Raw genomic sequence first — 19,612 nt, 5'->3', positions numbered from 1 at the left:
AGCCACCCCACAGAACGTTCTCGCTCCTGGCCCCGCCCATGGGAAAGGTAGATAAACAACCAGCAGTGGTTTCTGGCAGGTTTGCCTGTGCACTGGGAGCTCACCTGTGTGAGCTGCTGGATGCGTTTTGACCTAGAGAAGGCTTGTTTGGGGCCCTGCCCTCTGACGTAATGAAAGCTAAGAGCAGTCCCTTGGGCTTCTTTCTAATTATCATGGGTGCCTGGGGGGGAGGGCTGCCTGTTCTTTGCTTCCTGTAACTGGGGACTGGGGCCTCCTCAGCAGGGTTCACACCACAGCCCCACCTGGGGAGCGTGTGGGCGGGGGCACTGGGCCAAGTCCAGCTGGCTTCTGGCTTGGGTTGCTGCTGACCAAGCGTCAGTCTGGTGGGGGCCTACCTTTATGCCTTGGAGAGAACATTGTCGGGGACCATGTTGTGTGCTTGGAAGCTACGAGCAGGGCCTGCCTTCTCACTGGCTGCCTGCTAGAGGCTCCACAACAGAGGCCTCTGAGGCCTGCTGCCTACCTGCAGCCTCAGCTAACATGAAGCATCATTTTGCACCTGCTTTTTCTCACCTCTCTGCTTCCCAAGTGCTTGTAACCCAAGCTCATGAATTGGGCTGGCTTTGGAGACAGTAGCAGACAGCTTGCAAGGCCCCCTGTGACACTGTGAGTGGGCAGCACTGAGGCAGGACTGCTGGTGCGCAGTGCCCTGCCCTGTAGGAACTCTCTTGGGAAGCACTAGGCATCCAGAGACCTGGGTTCTTAGCCCAGCTTGTGTGACTTTGGTCAAGTCATTGGGTATCTTGGGACTCGGTGTCCTGACCTCTAGATACAGGTGGTAGAACCAGGTGCCCTCTAGGGCCTTCCCAGTCTCCAGGCTCTGAGCTCAAACCCACAGGTCTCTACATGCTTTATACTGGTTTTGGCCCAAGTGTACTTGCACTTTGGCCCATTGAGACCCTGATGCTGTTCGCAAGAGGCTCTCAGGGGAAGGAACACTGGAGCCCAGGAGTTTGCCTTGGGCAGCCTGAGACATCTCATCCCAGGTGACGTGGAGCAGGGTTCAAACAATGAGTGACCCAGGCATCTGCTCTGCAGTTTTCATGAAAGACAGATCCCTTGGTGGTAGAGGGTTGCAGGCCCACTTGTCATGGGTTATCCCATTGGTCTCACCCTATGCAGGCCCATCGCCCAACCTGAAACTGCCCTTTGTGTCATTTTTCCTTGTTCTCAAGAAACCTGGTTGACCTGAAGATGGGTCTTGGGGATAGGGTGCTCTTCCAGGTGTACCCCTGAGAGAGCAGCTCTGGCCGAACCTCAGGAGGCATTATCTTAGTGAGCGTTCCAATGAGTCAGCCCCGGGCCCTGGGCCCTGGTCCCCGGGCCCCGGGCCCCGGCTGTTGGTGAACCAGGCTGTTCTCTTCCTTCTGTACTTCCTGTCGGGGCTGATGTCACTGCTGTGTGAGCCCCATGGCCTTTTATGGACAAGTATCGGCAGCTCCTCTCACAGAGGAAGTGAGCGATAAGGCCCCTAGCATATGTCTGAACCTGGTGTGAAATACCTGTGGTCAGATGTCCCCTCCGCCCACCTGAACAGGGGACTTCTAAGCTGCCTGGAAACTTATCCATTTGGATATGTGCTTCAGCTCCAAAAGGCCTTGGGGCAGTTGGGGTTTAAAATAAAATCAGGAGAGGAAATGGCCTCATCACGAATGTATATCTTAAAACCTTTCCTGTTGTTCTGAGGAAGGTACACAGTGGAGGCCTGGGAGGCACAGAGGGCTCAGGTGGTTAAGGACAGTGCTTCTGAGCACTTGTGCTGTGCTGCACCCACTCCATTCAGTCCTCAGAGCGTCCTGCCAGTGAGGCCCCTGCCCTCTGATTCCCCAAGAGGTCTGGGGCAGGCATCACGACGGGGGAGTGCAGAGTGAGGATTGGAACCAGGGCTCTGGAGCACACGGCTGATGGCTTTCTCCTTGATGTCACTGCCCCAGACATGCGGAGCAGTGGTTGTTAAAGTGTGCTCTGAGGAACCCTGTTTTCACCTCCCAGGCAGCTCTGGATTTTATTACCTGTTCTTCATATTGAGGATTTGGGAAGATTTTATCTGAGGAAAGACTGCTGTTTTTTTAAAAGCATGGAAAACCACTGCAGAGAGTCATAGTTGTGTTTCTACCCCACCCTCACCGAGGTAGGGCTCAGCAAGAGGGATTCAGGCTCTGAAGTCAGGTTAAGGGTCTTCATCCCGGCAGGGAGCCTGTTTTCCAGAAGAGGGTTGTCTCTCAGTGCATCCCCCTGGTCTGGGCCACAGGGTTCCTGTCTGTTTGTCTGTCTCTTTTGGTGTGGAGGAAGGAAGGGCGTTTTCAAATAAGCCATTAGTCCATATCGGCCCAAATAAGGACTTGAGCCAAAGCAACTGAGTGGGCTGGACTCTGGGATGTCCCCATCCCATGAGATGACCCTGTGGGAAGGGCTTATAGAGTGTTAAGGTGGGTCCTCACTGGAATGCACCAGGGGTCTGGCAGAGTAAACTGAGTAGGTGGAGAGCCCGCTGGTTGCTAAGAATTCTAACCATTCCACTGCCCAGAAGAGATGCTTCTGAGCTCAGAACAAAACAGAAGCAGTGCTGGGAGAGGAGGCTTATGCAAAACAGGGACAAAGCCTGCCTTATCTACCTCCTGAGGTTGTTGTAAGGCCACAAGATAACAGAGCCAAAACTACTGTAAGAATTGAAAAGACCTTTTGGGATGTTAGGGGCCAGGGTGTCATTCATTGTGGGCAGGTGGACCAAGTGGTAGAGACAAGAGTTAAGGAAATGAGATAGGCCTCCTGTCAGTTTTCCTCTGCCTAAGCATTTGCCTAAATGAATGCCCTTGGCAAAGTGAATTAAGACTTCTTTAAAGTGAAAAAGGAAAGTTTCAGAGTTTTTCCTTTTAGGCTGCGTTGATGATGCTAACTTGGCTTCAGGAATTGGAGGTGAAAGGTCAGAGGAGAGGAAGAGCTGTGGTGGGGTGCGTGGTGTAGAGTTAGAAGTTGAGTGTGTGCAGGAATCTGTGTGCATGTGCCTCTGTGTGTGTGCATCTCTTATACATGTACTTGTGTGTGCACATGTGATTGCATATGCATATGTGTCCATGTGCAGCTTGTCCACATGCCTGTGTGTGCATGTGTGTCTGTGTGTGCATGTGCGCCTATGTATGCACCGACATGTGGGGGGGGCTCTGCTTCCTGTTGTTCAACAACTCAGCATCTGACTCCTCACACAATTAGAGGAATTTCAGCCATCCCAGGGACCTGGCCTAGACAGTTCTGGGAAAATGTTTTTTTTCTGGAAGGGATGGGAATGTTTCCTTTTATGGTAGTGTCAGCTGCTACCGTCTCACGACTTGCCAGCATGTGCAGGTACAGTCTTGCCCGCTTGTGAGCGGTGACTAAACATGCCTGCAGCTGGGGCTGGCCCAGGAAGATGTGGTGAGGGAGCTGGGGCCCCAGATCACAACTGTGTTTGTCCCAGATTCTTCTCAGTCTCCACACTGTTCTTATGGGCAGGCAGTGGAAACTGCGTGTCTTCCCCAACCTTTAGCTCCCAGCCTCCTTCCCTCTGCCTTCCTGCCTGTCTTATGGAGATTGCCTCAGCCCTGGCTGCGGCCTTGAAGGACTCTGTTTTGTGGGAAAGTTGAGATGGGGGCAGCAAGGTTGCCCCTGTGGAGTCTGCTCTGAGCGGCTCCATAGTGCAGAGCAGGATGGGGTGGGGCAGCTGAGTTCTTTCCGTAACCCCCACCCTGTTATTTTCTGGTGGGGGTGGAGGTAGGCTGAAGAGGTGGGTGGGCAACTGCTGTTTGTGTTGGGTATGAGGTTAAGTTTTCCTCCTTTCTGTCCTGACTGCCTCTTTCCCTCCTGAGTGACCCACAGACCAGAGAAGAGATGGTAGAAAGAGCCCAGGCGTGTGTGCTGTAAGATCAGGTACACTGGAGGCTCACCTTGCCAAGAGCAGGAGACCTCGCTGTGTCTGCAAATCTGTCTCCTGAGGCCATGCACACAGGAAGCTATGAGTCACCTTCGCAAGGCCACATGCTGCCGGCCCCTGGCCGGCCCACGAGGGGCCAGTGAGTGTGTCCTTCTAGATGGCTGTCGGCTTCTGTCCAGCACCTGTGCTAACAACTATAAGTACTCCCACTGCCCTGACAATGCCACTACCCCCCACATCAGGGCAGCTTCCTGAGGGGGAAGTAAACAGGCAGCAGACCTTTGTGGAGTGCATCCTATTTATAGGGTGCTGCATGAGCCCGTTTCATGTGTTGTTTCTGTTCATCAAACTAATTCTCCCAGGGATTTGGGAGCATATTTACTTTATGGATAAGGAAACAGACTGGAGTTAAATACCTCTCCACAGCTCAAATATTAGTAACTAGCCTGGTCCTGGATTCAGGCAGATTGACTTCAAGTGGGTTGGGGGTGTTCCGTGGTGCGGAGTGAAGAGGGAGAAAAATGAGCTTGTGTTTTCAGCCACTGCTTAAAACTGGACACCCAGCACTGGCACAGGTCAACCGGAGGTCTTAAAGCATTTCCGTCAAACTTAGCTTCAAAGTGTGGGTGTTACTGCTTCTCCTGCACCCAAGGGGAGTGAGTTGTTTAGATCCTTAATTGCCGAGAGGCTCACAGAGCTGGAGAGAGTTGCTGAAAGTTCCTGACAGCCAGGCCTGGAAACTGGTCAGAAGCTGTGATTCTGATGAGCTTCTGTTTTTTCCGAGCTGTCTCTAAGCTAACATCATTGAGCATTTACCATGTGACAGACACCACACTGGTGCTTTTGTGCATGTTATTTACATGTATACCATTATCGCCATCTCAGGAGGAGGCCAGGGCTCTGAGAGGCTGTGCATGTGACCAGGGCAGCATCTTGCCCCAAGCCTGTCCCATTGCAAAGCCAGCCTTGTCAGTACCACACCCCTCACCCAGCCTCTTAACCGATGCTCCTTACCTAAATGGGGACAATATTTAAAACACCTGCCACAGGCCTGATTTCTGACAGCCTAAACTCTCGGTTATAAACACAGGGAATGCCCCCCCCTTAGCACTCAGAAAAGTAGACTCCTGGGGAGCTTTTCATATTTTGCCTTTCTCAGAAGTGAGAGAGACAGAACTATTTCTGGTGTCACAGGGGCAGGGAGGGCAGTGAGCGTGGGCAGTTGGAGCCCCTGGAGGACGAGTGGCTGCCCAGTGGTGCTGCCACCTAGGAATATCCCTCCTCTGAGTGAGGCATGGGTGAGCACATACCAGCTGGTGTGGAGGGCCCCCTGTAAGGGCAGCATTCGAGGCTCTCTTTCCTGGGAGTGGGCAGCTCTTCAGAAGCCAGAGGGGGAGGCTTTCACATCAGGCAGAAGTTAACCCAATGTCTTCTTTGTTTCAGACCGAGAGGACCAGTCCATTTTGTGCACGTAAGTGTTTCTGTCAGGGTGGCAGGGCCATGTGTCATCTGATCTGCCCTTACGCTTAAGGACTCCTACCAAAACCTGGGCTGATGAGTTCTATTCCCAACTTAAACCCTGCCTCTTCCCCAAGGGACTGGCTGCTCAGTGGTCCCACAGCATGGATGAGCTTTATTTCTTGGGCAAAGATCTAGCCTCCTTCCTCAGAGGAGCTGATGATCAGTGGGGTGGGTTTATAGCAGAGAGGAAAAGCGAGAGTCTTCTCAGCAGAGCAGGCTGGCAACTGTTGGCCCCTCTGGCACACATTCCTTCTGGCTCTGAGCAGTGGCTTCCTTTACCTGGATTGAAGTGGACACTGCACATCTCACCCTCATCCTCTGAACTTGACAAGCAGATAATTAAGCCCCGCTGCTGAGGGAGTTAGTGGTACAGAATATTCCTTCAGGTGCAGTTTTGAAGGAACATGTATGAGTGCCTTTGACCCCTGAGTCAACAGCTGCCTCAGACTGATTCCAAAGACATTTGGATGCAAAGGCTGCCAAGTGACCAGGGCAGGCAGTGGGCCATGGGAAATGGCCTGAGTGAGGATTCCAGAACAAGCATTATTTTGCATGTCCCCCTTTTTGCCACTAGGTGCTGGGTCCCTCAGCAGCTCCCAGCAGAATGGTAGGCAGTAGAGCATGCAGTGGGGAAGGGACAGACTTCAAGGATTTGGCCACCTCCCCCCTGAGAACTTCCTTGACTCTCTTGGCAGGGGTGAGTCTGGAGCTGGCAAGACAGAGAACACCAAGAAAGTCATTCAGTATCTGGCTCACGTGGCCTCCTCACATAAGAGCAAGAAGGACCAGGTGAGTGGGGCCTTCCTCTCTGTGAGGAAGATCATTTAATGCTTCCTGGCTTGGATTAAAATGAAAGCGTTTGGGGAACGAAGCAGAGGCTGCTCCCGCTTTCATCAAAGCTGCAGCGTGTCTATCTTGGGAGTGGGCCCATTGGTAGCCATCTTATTTCTCCCCTGGCCTCCTAACTTTCTGCGTTGCTATGGAAACTGGAACCCACCAGTGGTTGACAGCTAATTGCTGTGTGGCCTCCACCTCTGAGGTTGGAAGAGAGATTCCAAAACTTGGTTCTCAAGCTGATGGAGACTTGCAGGATCTCGGGCACACCTGCATTTGACTCCCTGCTTCTTCTCGCTGCTGTTGAAATGCCTCTGGGTGGACAGCCCCCCAGCGGAGAGAGAAAGGGCAATCGGAAAGTCTTCTTACTTCCTTTTTTTCCCTCTCCCTCTTGGTGGATTATGGTCGAACTCAACAGTGTCCTCGCTAGGTGAGCTGCACGTTTACTGCACGTTCTGCACCAGGAATGCGTGTTCTGATCATCGTGTGCCCTTGAATTATGTATTTTTTCCTAAGCAGCTTTTCACTTCACACTGTTGTCACTTTCTGCAGCTAGAACTATTCTCATAGGCTCGGTTCACTGACTGTCTGAGGAGGGGTGGGTGCTGGGTGTGACACATGGTGGCCTCCTGTGCACTCTGAAATGACAGCCTCCAGAATGCTTATGGGCCTCATCACCTAGCTGCTCTCAGAAGTTCCAGTCTTGCCCGAATTCCCGCGGGCATGATAGCTCTAACACCCTGTGCAGAGCCCTGACCGAGGCACAGTGGGACGGGAATCTGCCCCCCTGGATCCCCACGTGCTCAGTGTTTCAGACCAGATGGTGATGGCTGGGCCCTCACCTGCCACCTCTGTGCTGGTCAGAAGCAGTACTTGGAAGACCCACATTGGACTTGCCCAAGTTGGGGGGATCAGTCTCAGCATGCCTGTGTGGTGCTCTCTCTTCCTCTCAAGCACACACTCTTAAACTTCCCTGTCAAATCTAAGTGTCTATGGTGTCCCCTCAAGCTGCGGGGGAACTGCGCCGCCTGCATGGCCCCCCCTTACAGGGGTGCTGTGTGCAGCACATATAAGTAAGTAGGGGTGTGTGTCTCTTTGCATGCAGACTTGGGTGTGTCCTGCAGAATGTCCTAATGAGTACAGTCTTCTGGAATGGAACCAAAAGTAACTTTTCATGTGCCAAGCTTCCCAAGACATTCTGAATCTTTTTCCATGGGGCGTCAGGAGTTATATTTAGAAACTAATAAAGTTTCTTTTGCTCCCTCTCTTCACCCCCCATTTTCCATTCTTTTTAGGAGGCCTATTTTTAAAACAGGGCTGTGAGGTTAGGAGTTCTCTAGCTGTGGTTTTCCATCTTCGAATTTGCTGTAAAATCCATTTCCCAACTATTTATTGAATGCCTAGTATGCTCCTGGGTCTCTGGAGGGTGACCTTGGAGTCCCTGTTAATGAGCAGGAATGTAGACCCGTTTGCATTCTTCTGGGACTCCAGCTGCAGAGGGGCAGGCAGGCCCCCAGCCCTGAGATAGGATGGCATGTGGAGGAGGGTGTGATAAGTGGGAGCAAACTTGTCACATCTTCTTTCTCAGGCTTCAGTGTGTGATAGGCACCCTGTCCCTGACTCCAGGTCCAGCCACAGTGATTGAGTAGGTTGCCTCTGGTTTTGCTCACTGCTCACGCCCTCAGTTGTAAAGGCCATTGACCAGTTTGGTTCATTTCCTTTCCTGAAGCTGTATACTCTGATTTTCCATACAGCTGGGCCATGAGACTCTTGAACTTGGTTTACCCCTCTTGTGCTCTGAGGCCTGTCGTGGCATGCTCCGGCAGAGCTCTCTCCCCCTTGCAGTGAGTGACTCAGTTGCTCATCCCAAGACCACCCACCAGTATGTCCCAAACCTCACCTTGCTGTGGGAAGGCTGGGCTTTGGCAGGGCTGCAGGTTGGCAAAGTAGAGCTTGAGCGAAGGGACTTCCACAAAGGTCTGAACAGTGACCTTTGTCCCCCATTCCTCTTCCTCCCTCTGTTTTTTGTGCACTAGTTGTAGCCCACTGCCAGAAACACCACCCAGTAAAGCCCTTCAGACACCAGATGGGGAATTTCAAACCCAATCAGCATACGCTGCCTCCAGTACCTCTTAATTTCATTGAAAAAATAAGTCTCCTCTGTGCTCAATTAGGTATCCATAAAGAAAAACCCCTCGGTTAGCCATCACCACTGTCAGCAGGGAGCTGGCTTCTAGAATCTCAAATGGTTGCTCCCAAGCTTGGTCTGGCAGTCCTGCGTTCCATGGCAATGGCCTATGACAGAGGCGTTAGGTTCACCTCTAAGCTGAGGCAGTGGCAGGCTCCAGTTGGGGCCACAGTTCCATCTGTCTGTGGGAATGGTGGTAGCTCGGCCAGCCTGGCCGCCTGGCCCCCTGGCCTGTTTTGAGATGAGCATTTTAATGGGTAGGGGAGCAGCACTCATCCAATCCTGGCCCCGTGGGCTGCCTCGCTGACTTTCCAGGCTTGCCCAAGCCCCAGGAGTGGCAATCCAGTGCGTTGTGACCACTGGTGCCAGACACACATGGAGAGCCTTCTCTGTGGGTGTTTGGCCTCTGCCCTTTGACCTGGCTGCTCCAACCCACCTTCACTTCCCTGTATGGTCTGAGAATAGAAGACTCCCCCAGGCCTGGTAGGAGAGGTGGGTCTGCTGGGCCCCTTCCAGTCTCTGGTGGGCTTCTTACATCTTCAGTGCTCTGCATACAGGTCTTGTCTGTGGCAGGTGTGCCTGGAAAGCTGTAGTTTACGACTCTCCAAGGAGCTCCTGCTACTACCAGGCTTCCTTTTCATCATTCACAGGCAGCCTTTATTCCTATAAAATCCTGGCTTGGCTCCAGCCTTGCTAATAAATACAGAACCCCTGCCCAGCCCTTGCAAGATCTTCTTTCCCCCTAGAGGGTACCCAGGTATTAAGGTGAAGGAGATCTGTATTTTCCCAGCCAGTGTCAGTTATTATCTGGCCTGCTGGGAGGACAGTGGCTGCTTCCAATGTTGATCTGACCTGACAGGTAGAGTCCCGAAGGGCAGGATAATGGCAGTGACTGCCAGTTGTTGGTAGAAGACTCGGATTCCAATACCTGCTTTGCTAGTTGATAGCTGCATAACCTCAGACAGATCATTCTCCTTCCCTCAACCTTGACTTTCTCTTCTGCGAAATGGGACTACTCTGTTTTTCCTACCCTGGGTATCATGAGAATCCAGGGATAAGAAGGCATAAGGGCGATTTTTGTCAACCACAAAGCATCATGAAACCATAATTAGAGTTCACTGGTGTTGATAAACAGTTTAGAACCCTTCTCAGTTCCATACTCATGTACCTAATGTGCTGGGAGCAGGTTTGGGGTGGTGGTAGGACAGAGGACCTGCAAGGAAATGAAATGTTAATATTAAGACATGGATGAGATGAGCTTGTGTCTTTCGTAGATCTGGCCTATGAAGTGGAAAAAAATGTGGCATGTTGGGTGGAGATTTAGGCAAGGAGGGCAGAGGGAAGCCAGGGTACCTGGAATGGAGCCAGTCCCAGAGAAAGAACAGTGCTCCGCATCTCCTTTTGGTTCGTATGCTGCCCTCCAACGCATCTTCTGGGGTTGATCTGGGTCCTTGTTTGTACCAGGTTCCTGGACCTGAGGGAGCTGCCGCTTTCCCTTTCTAGGGCCACTGGTCAGTCAGTCAGAGAACTAAGTTCAAACCACTCAAGGTCTCCAGAGCTCTGGTGGGAAGGTTGCTCTTGAGTGACACGGAGACCAGGCCAAGGCTGGCATGGAGGGCCACCGGAAGCCTCCCTTCCAGCATGTTAGGCGTGTATACATGGCTCTGCCACCATCTCCTCTGCCTGGCAGAGCAGGTTTGGCAGCCCAAGCCTCTGCCTGGCCTTCACTGCACCTCTGGGTTCCTTTCTAGGGCGAGCTGGAACGGCAGCTGCTGCAGGCCAACCCCATCCTGGAGGCCTTTGGGAACGCCAAGACAGTGAAGAATGACAACTCCTCACGATTTGTGAGTAGTGGCTGGCCTCGTCCCAGCTTGCGGGGCTGGGGCTCCTACGCAGCTTTGGCACATGTCACCTCCCAATTGGGTGCTCTCTCTTTAAAAGTGAGCAACGTTCAGACTTGGTGCTTCTGGGCTGGCTACATGGAGTAGGCTGGGTCATACTCCAGTTGGTGTGCACCTGCTTAAGTAGCTTCTTCAACCTAGGTGGCAAAAAGCCAGCTAGGGAAGGGGAAATCACTGCTGGTCCCCCTGATTGTCCCATGGTAGCCAGTTAGGACTCAGCGCCAGGTCAGGCAGCTAGGACACTTTTTCCCCTGTGCGGAGGAACTTGGGTACCACTGGACCTCCTCTTGGTTCCAAGCTTGAAGCAGTGTGGCATTTCTGAGGCCCGAGTGCATGTGCAATGTGGGTGCAGGGCCCCTGGCTGCTGTACACATTGGCTTTCTCCCTCTGGGCTTTACCAGCTGGAGGTAGGGACCAGAGGATGGGGCCTCTAATTTCTTCATTGTCTTTCCTTAGGGCAAATTCATTCGCATCAACTTTGATGTCAATGGCTACATCGTGGGAGCCAATATTGAGACTTGTATCCTTGTGGTTAATTGTAGCAAGAGTGCCGCGTCTAGAGGGGGGGAAGTTACCTTGATGGAGAAGAAGCTGCTACCTGATTCCAGCAGTTTCCCTTTTGTGGGCCTATTGTGACACCTCATCTGTGGCATCAGAGTACCAGGAGCGGTTCATTGAGAACCCAGCTCCCAGCTAGGCTTTTCTTATTGGCAGTATAAGGCTCAGCCTAGAATGGGACGGGACTATGGAAGATCACCCAGTGCTGAGGGGTGGAGTTGGGGGTGAATGCTAATTTATTTCTCTCCTACACCAGCATTACAGCCTTTGCTGGTGGGAGTCTCTGATCTCCATTGGCTCTCGAGAAGGGGGCCCTTGAAATAGACAAGGCTCCCAGGTGTGAGCACTGCTCTTTGGACAGGCTAGAGAGCCAAGAGAGTTTGCTTGTATTTTATTCGGCCATTTTGTGCCATTCTTTGCACCTGGTGAAGTTCAGTGGCTTTTGATGGGAATAGAGGAAAGGGGAGGGTTGCCTTCCTTCCAGCTTGCACAATTCCTCAATGTTTGCAAAGATCTTTTGGAGAAATCTCGTGCTATTCGTCAAGCCAAGGACGAGAGGACCTTCCACATCTTCTACTATCTCCTGTCTGGGGCTGGAGAGCACCTGAAGAGTGAGTGGTGGGCCCACTGCCTGACATGGGGGCTCCTGCTGTGGTCGGACCACACACTCCAGTTGGGAATGAAAACTCTGGCCTTAGGTTGGGGACGAGATGCCAGATGAGTTCTGTTTTCCGGGCCATCCTGAGGACTTGGCCTCTGTTTCTGACCACACCAGAGAAAAACCAGGGCCAGTTGCAGGTGCAGCTGTGAATCACGGGCCTCATGGGCTCCATGCATGTCAGTCTCTGCTGAGGAAAGTTAGCATCCTGGCTATTCTGCAGTTGCTGGGGTCTCTCGGGGCTTTGGGGTGTTTCCCAGTCTGATGTTTCAACGTTGACTAGAACCCCTGGTGTCAGCACCTCACTGACTGCCCTTGCCCTCCATCCCTTACAGCTGACCTCCTGTTGGAGCCATACAACAAATACCGCTTCCTGTCCAATGGGCATGTCACCATTCCTGGTCAGCAGGACAAGGACCTGTTCCAGGAGACCATGGAGGCCATGAGGATTATGAGCATCCCAGAGGAGGAGCAAGTTGGTAAGGGCTGGTCCCCTTTGGGGTGAGGAAGGGAAGGCCAGAGGCTGGTTCACGTTCTTGTGGGCATCAGAGCAGCTGATGGGCCTGGAGAGGGCTTCCTGCTGGCTCTGACTCTTTGGGAGCCCTGTAGAGGCCAGAAGGAAGGCCTTGAGTGTGTGGGAGATGGTACCTTGAGTTTGAGTTTCAGGGTTATTTTTTCCCTGTGATACCACAGGCATTTATGCAGAGGGGAACCAAGTACAGGTGCTCAGCTGCCCAGGGTCTGGGTCCACCGCTGCAGTCCTTTTCATTTGCTGAAAGTAGACTATTCCTACCTTGTCTCAGCAGAGTGTGGAAGGGGCTGGGGCTGGGAGCTTTACATTGGTGAGGCTTAGAATGAATAGCGGTATGGAACCTGCCTGCGTCTTCTCATTTCCCTAGAGGGGGGGTGAAGAGGCTTTGAGGCTTTATTTTAGAAAGTTGTGGAGAGTGCACCCATTCCCTAGCAATAAGATTGGAACCACCTTTGCTCAGCCACAGATAATATGTAATTGGATGGGCCTGACTATGTTTCAATAAAACTTTATTTATAAAAACACAGTGGCTCCTGGGCTAGAGGCTTATTCTTGGTCCAGATTTCAAAGTGTTGGGAAGATTAACACCCCGTAACTAAGTACAGGGTTGCTCAAGTTGAGGTCTGGCAGAGGCCCTGAAGACAGAGCCACACTGGCAGGGAGGCAGTGAGCCCTCCAGGGTGCTGAGCCCTCCATGTGGACTAGACCACAGCTCACTAGGGGCTTATTCCATCCCCTGCTGGATTCTAAGCTGCCTTTGATTGCAACCCAAGGTTTGCTGCGGGTCATCTCGGGGGTTCTTCAGCTTGGCAACATCGCCTTCAAGAAGGAGCGTAACACTGACCAGGCATCCATGCCCGACAACACAGGTAACACTGTTGTCCTCCCACTGAAATATGGGGAGGTGCCTGGGCATGGATCAGCTCAGGAGAAAGCCTTGTAGGAATTCCACACCCCACTCTTTTTAATTTTGTGTATGTTATTGGCTGGCTTTCACTGTACTTTTTGTGAAACACACCTGAGCATGGCCCTTCTTCATAGAGCCAGCATCAGAGTGAGGTAGAAAGCCTGTATCACAAGAACCAGGGTTTCCGTCATTCATCCCTGAGACCAAACCAGGTGTCTCAGTAAGACAGTGATTTCTGCTGCTGCTCCAGGCACGCTTTACCCATGCATGCATTAGACCTCGAAACACTGGTTACGTATCTGCCTCAGCAACTTCTATTCCTTTGGGTCACTGCATGTGACCCCATTTAAATTTTCAACCTTAATGTGCCCTTCTTAGGGGCATTTGAAAAATTGTACGTGTGGGTGCTGGATTAAAAGATATTTCTGTGGGCCATGTGCTATTTGGTCCCCTCACCAGGTCCTGGTGGGCTGCCTCCTCTCAGCCCTGTTTGTGGGTAGGACCCGCTTGCACACTTGGCAGATGAGGCCGAGAGTGTGCAGAGGAACCGAGGCTGGGCCCCGGTTGGGACGCCTTCCTCTCTGCCATGCCCGCTGGGTGGAAGGGGAGAGCTGGTGCCTGCCCTGCTGAGGAAGGCTCCAGAGTCAGTAGTGATAGCTCAGTTAGCACCACAGCATTCTTCTTCGCTACCAGGGGAAGCAGAGAAACTGGTTCTCTTGGGTTTAATTAAAACTTTTTACTCTTCCCCTCCTCTTTGAAAAATATTAGCTGCCCAAAAAGTGTCCCACCTCTTGGGTATCAATGTGACTGATTTCACCAGAGGAATCCTCACCCCTCGAATCAAGGTGGGACGGGATTACGTCCAGAAGGCACAGACAAAGGAACAGGTATGCATGCCCGCTGGGGGCGAGGTTGGGCTGCCTCCTTAATGGGGCCCTGGCAGTGGCCAATTGGAGGGCTGCTGTGAGCCATCGGCTGTTGGGCACTGCCGCGTGGGTTCCCTCATTCAGTCCTCAAACCAGCTCTGAGAGCAGGGTGGTGTTCACTTCATTAAAAACATGAGGAAGCTGACCCTGAGAAGTTCATAACATGCCCAAGGCCACTGGCCCAGAAAGGGCCATCCTTAGGTAGGGCCCTTTAGATTGCGTTGTGCCTCTTTGCATCAAGCCGATGTTTAGACTGATTGGTCAGTGAAGACATAGGCCTGTCCTCTTCTGGTCTAAAGCGAGAACTTGATGTTTCTGGTGCTAGGGGAGCGGAGGCATCCACCATCCCTGAGGCCCATGCCAGTGGCTGTTTCTCTACCACCTGCTGTCTGCTGCCTGTGGTGAGAGACGAGCAGGAGCCTTTTCCTCAGCTGCATCTCACAAATGTGTCCACCTTTCCCGGGAGCTGAGGTCCCTCCCAGTCAGGACCACTTTTTTCCTCTGTTGGCGTTTCTAGTTTCTGTAGTGGCAATAGGCGTTTTTAAGGTGCTATTCTCATCTCTCAAAAATATTTTGAAGTTCAAGTTGATTAGTCCTTTTGCCCAAGGGTGCCACCCTCTGTTCCTCACACTGGTGGCCAGCAGCCTGCGGGAGATTCTGTGCAGAGCCATCCCACCAGAGCCAAGAACATTGTTTTCCAGACAGCATGCATAATTATTACCAACTGTTCATTTCCCTAATAGTTAGGACCTTTACTTTTTCATTACGAGAGTGATACACAAATGCTGTAGATTCGGGAAATACAGAAAAGTCTAGAGAAGGAAAAAAATTGCCCTAGTCCTGCCCACTGACAGTTATTGGCAGCTTTTTATTTCCTTCAAGGCCTTTTCGTTCTTTTTATTTTAAACTTAGTTGTCACCTTGGCTTTTGATTACAGAACTTTTTGAACATTTGCAGATAGAGAGGATACTGTAACGAGCCCCAGGTGCCCATCACACAGGCAGCTTCAAGAGTGACTAACTCACAGCCAGTCTTGGCTCATCATTAATCTTTCATGCCCCCACCCGCGACCGCATTATTTGAAGCAAATCTCAGATGTCTTGTCATTTCTTCTGTAGATACTTCTGTATATCCCCATTTATTGTAAAAAGGTCTTTGCAAATATGACTTTCTAAGTCTGCCATGTCCAAATTGTTGGATAGTTAGGTTGTTTCAACTTTTCGTCACTGTAAATAACATTGCAGTGAACATATTTGTGCAAGAAGCTTTCCCCTCATATTTAGGTCTGTTTCTCTCGGGGAGGGCCCTGCAGGTGAAATTACTGGGGCAAAGGGTACAGGTTTAAAGGCTCCTTGTATCTGACACTCTGTCCCCTGCATGTTCTTCCCCACAGGCTGACTTTGCCATCGAGGCTTTGGCCAAGGCCACCTACGAGCGCATGTTCCGCTGGCTGGTGCTGCGCATCAACAAGGCCCTGGACAAGACCAAGCGGCAGGGCGCCTCATTCATCGGGATCCTGGACATTGCTGGCTTCGAGATCTTTGATGTGAGCATCTCCCTCTTGCCCTTATGTCCTTGCTGCCTCCTTAGCCTCTTGGCTCCTTCTCCTTGTCTGTGAATCTTCTTTCTGGTGGTTCCACAGCAACCTGAGTTGGCCATCTCCTTCCTTGCATGGAGACAAGAGCTAGCAGTTCGGTGTATTTTAAGCTGAAACAGGTGTGCCTGTTGCTAACCAGAAGTGCGGGAGAGAATGGTGTTCTGGGGGTCATCGTGGCAGGCCTTTCTGTGGATTTATTCTTCCAGCAAATAATTATTGAGTGTTCAGACAAGACATTGCTTCTGCCCATAAAGACTTTGAGCTGTCATAGGAAAAACCTGATAATTGGTAAATCAGAGGGTCTTAACCTGGGGGTCCGTGGTAGATTCCAGAGGAACCATGAACTTGGGGGGTAAACATTGCCTCTTTATTTTTCACTGGCCTCTTATTGAAATGACACTTTTTTTCTCACTGTGAATTGAGCACAGTGCACAAACCACAGCTGCACTAGCAGTAGGTTTCATATGTTGCAGTTGTCACTGAGATGTTGTAATATCTTTTATGTTCATCTCTACTTCAAAATTTTAGAAGTTACTAAGCCCATGGCTAGTGCTTGTTGAAAAAGCACAAGGTATTACTATGTCGCAGTATTTTGATAATTATATTTTAACGTAACTTTTTTCTTTTTGTAATTTATCTATTTTATGCATTGTAAAACATTCTTAGAAGGGCTTTACCAGGCTGATGGAGAGTTCCATGGGCTTCAGAAAGTGCAGAACCCACTCCTTCCCAAGGGGCTCTGGGCTCATGGTGGGCAGCTCCCTGACGTTGCTCTCCCTCCTTGCAGCTGAACTCCTTCGAGCAGCTCTGCATCAACTACACCAACGAGAAGCTGCAGCAGCTCTTCAACCACACCATGTTCATCCTGGAGCAGGAGGAGTACCAGCGCGAGGGCATCGAGTGGAACTTCATCGACTTTGGGCTTGACCTGCAGCCCTGCATTGACCTCATTGAGAAGCCAGTAAGAGCCATCCCTGCTCAGATCTCACACCTGGCCTGGCCCTGTTCGTTCCCTCTGGGGACCCTGTTCTCACCTCCCACTCTATGTTGGTTGGGGTGTTTAGTTCCTCTACTGCCAGTGCCACCTGGAGGAATAAGCTCTGGGACTTGGATCTGGTGCCTGGGAGCCTCAGGCAGCTGCTGACCAGGTGGGGATGTGGCTGGTGCCTGGGTTTCCTGTCTTTAGTCCCAGAAGACCACCCAGCATCTACTTGAGGGGTGGGCTCAACAAGCCTTTCTTTGTCCTAAAGAAATAGGCATGCTTTTATGTAGCAGGTGCCTAGCCCCAGATGCTTTCACTGTAGTGCGGGACTGTGTGGACCCAGGGTGCCGAATGCTGTTTCCAGTGCACGTGTTGAAGTTCTGTCTGTCCTCTCTTAGGGCTAACGTGGCACCTGGCTTCTGCCCCACAATGACTGTTGGTGGATGTGGTAGCTAGAAAGCCCTTCCCCTTTGTTGTCAGTTTCTGTTGAAAGCTCTTGCCTGGTGCAGTCTGGGTTAGGTTTGAGCGCTGTGCTCTTTTGGAGCCCAGGCTATTCCTGTTTGTGGGTTGTCTTGATTAGAGTTAAACACACTGAACTCACGTTTTCCCCGAATCCTGAGCTGCTTGAGAATGTATACCCCAGAGTGACACTGAAATGTTAAGTGATCAGAAGGCCTAGGAAGAAGTTTGTGCATTTTGAGAGTATTAGCCAAAGGTGGGGTTTGAGACTCTGTAATCCTAACCTGAAAGTTTACTTTTGTGATGAGTTTGTGGTAATCAGTTTTTTCCAGTGAACAAAAACCTGGCTTAGTCCTGCCACCCAGTCTCTACAGTGTCTGTACCTGCTTTCTGTATGGAAAGCTCTGGGGCTCTGCCACACTTTCTCTTCCTCAAGGGGTTTGTCCTAAACATCATGTCTCACCACATAGTTGTGCAGACACAAAGTGTGTGGGGTGATGTTGCAGAGTGACTCCAAGGGCGCCAGTTGAGGGCAAACTCTGGGCACCTAGATTAGGGGGTCTGCACAGTCCATCAAGCCCACCAGGTGATTTTCAGAGCTGTAACGTGATGGATCATTGGATTAAGGTGTGTTGGCCACAGCCTAGACCTCCGAAGTTTCTCTTCAAACTAGAATTCTTAAGTTGAGTAATACTCCTTCTTTCTTTACCCCTATGGGAGAAGTGCTGCCCACCTTCTGGTGAGATTCTGGGGGTTCTGATAACTCCCAGGAACCCCCAGGCTTTGGCCTCTTGTTTAGGCAGGGTTGGGGTGGGGTTCCCAGGTCACGTTCACCTGTGTGATGCTATGCTTCCTCCAGGCAGGTCCCCCTGGCATCCTCGCCCTGCTGGATGAGGAGTGCTGGTTCCCCAAAGCCACTGACAAGAGCTTCGTGGAGAAGGTGGTACAGGAGCAGGGCACCCACCCCAAGTTCCAGAAGCCCAAGCAGCTGAAGGACAAAGCTGATTTCTGCATCATCCACTATGCTGGCAAGGTGAGCAGAGCGCACACAGGAAGGGGGTGGCTGGATCTCCTCAGGAGAGGTGGGAATGATTCTAAGACCATGAGCTGGGCAGCCCCCGGCAGGGGACAGGGCCACAGTGTTCTTGTCCAGTGACTCATCGATAAGGTGCCTGGTGGCAGTAATCAACACTCACACAGCTGCGCACCTCGCAAAGAAAGCCCGTCACATGTTACATTTCATAGGAGCTTTCAGCACTCCTGGAAGCTACTCAGGTATAATGTTATTTGTATTATCACTAGGTGAATTTTCCCAGTGCAGAAATGAGATCTGTGCCAAAGGCATGGGCTCTGGAGTTTGAATTAGAACTCTGCCATTGTGACTTTTGGCTGCTTAACCTCTCTGAGCCTTGATTGCCTCATCTGGAAAATGGGGGTGACCATCACCTTACAGGGTTACATTATTAAGTGAGCTTGTGAAGCCCAGCGCTGGGCACAGGTCAGTACTCTAGGGCAGGGCCTCTCAACCTCTGCACTACCAGCATCATGGGCTGGACCAGTCGTTATTGTTGGGGACTGTCTTGTGTTTTGTAGGATGTTTAGCAGCATCCCTGGCTTCTTCCCACCAGAGGTCAGTAGCACCCTCCCTAACCAGAAATGTCCCCAGACCTTGCCAAATAGTTATTATGGTGGAGGTGGGGGTGTGGCCCAGTCGCCCTGGTAGAGAGCCTCCACTGGCAGAGATAGTTTGGTTATTGCCAAAGTGACCCAGTGAGGAGAGCCGGGAGCTTTCCTGTTACTACTCCTGAGCCACATGTGTCCTCGCCCGCTGCTCCTACATGTGGCCCTGCACTGCCCAGCCTCTCCAACTTCGCTCCTTGGATTCCAAAGGCTGCCGAAGCAACTCTTGATTTTAAACTACCCATTAAAAAAACAAGAAAACTGTTTCTATAGTCACCTAAGGCAGTGCCCCCTGAATGTGCACCTTTCCTTACCCCTCTGTTAGAAATACACATGCACAGAGGCTTCACAGGAGGCTTTTATTGCAGTGTTGTTTATAATGCAAAAAAATGGCATACCTGAAGCCCAGGTTGAGGCGGGGCGGGGCTGGACAATGACAAATCTGGCTGTGCACATCCACACCTGGGCACCTGGGCACCTGGGCTGCGCTGCGGCAGCTAAAAGGACCAGGAGGCTGGCTGTGTCCAGGTGGCCAAGACACTGGCTCTGGGGCTTGTCATCTCCCAGGATGTAACTGTGCTCCTAGGAAAAAGAAGCAACATCGTGCATGTTGACAGGAGTGCACATGAGGACCACTGGGCAGAGCACAGCAGTCACCTCTGGCCCTGGTGTGGGCTAGATAGAGAGGCCAGGGTGGCCTGTTGCTCCATTCATATTGTTTTGGGGTCTTTGCAATGAAGATACAATATGTTACTTTTTGCAATGAAGACACAATATGTACAGTTTTAAGGACATATTTCAGAAAAGATAAGAATAATACATACTCATCACAGAAAACTTGGATATCCTGAAAAGACAAAAAGTAAAAATTATTTGTCCTATTACTAAAAAGAAATATTATA

At 51.3% G+C, this 19,612-nt stretch overlaps 1 protein-coding gene across 1 annotated transcript in view; it reads left to right on the top strand.

Moving 5' to 3' along the window:
* The window catches only part of MYH9 (myosin heavy chain 9), an 88,188-nt gene that overhangs the window by 43,079 nt on the left and 25,497 nt on the right, over positions 1-19,612 (top strand). Inside the window, exons 4-14 of the mRNA XM_081127966.1 lie at positions 5,411-5,438; positions 6,184-6,277; positions 10,262-10,354; positions 10,868-10,931; positions 11,482-11,580; positions 11,963-12,106; positions 12,933-13,028; positions 13,835-13,953; positions 15,386-15,538; positions 16,377-16,550; positions 17,890-18,063. Of these exons, the coding sequence (XP_080984092.1) occupies positions 5,411-5,438; positions 6,184-6,277; positions 10,262-10,354; positions 10,868-10,931; positions 11,482-11,580; positions 11,963-12,106; positions 12,933-13,028; positions 13,835-13,953; positions 15,386-15,538; positions 16,377-16,550; positions 17,890-18,063 (1,238 nt within the window). The remainder of the gene's footprint in view (positions 1-5,410; positions 5,439-6,183; positions 6,278-10,261; positions 10,355-10,867; positions 10,932-11,481; positions 11,581-11,962; positions 12,107-12,932; positions 13,029-13,834; positions 13,954-15,385; positions 15,539-16,376; positions 16,551-17,889; positions 18,064-19,612) is intronic.

Source organism: Miniopterus schreibersii, assembly GCF_964146895.1.
Source record: "Miniopterus schreibersii genome assembly, chromosome: 2".
Lineage (NCBI taxonomy): Eukaryota > Metazoa > Chordata > Mammalia > Chiroptera > Miniopteridae > Miniopterus > Miniopterus schreibersii.
This window is presented reverse-complemented; position numbering and strand designations above follow the sequence as displayed.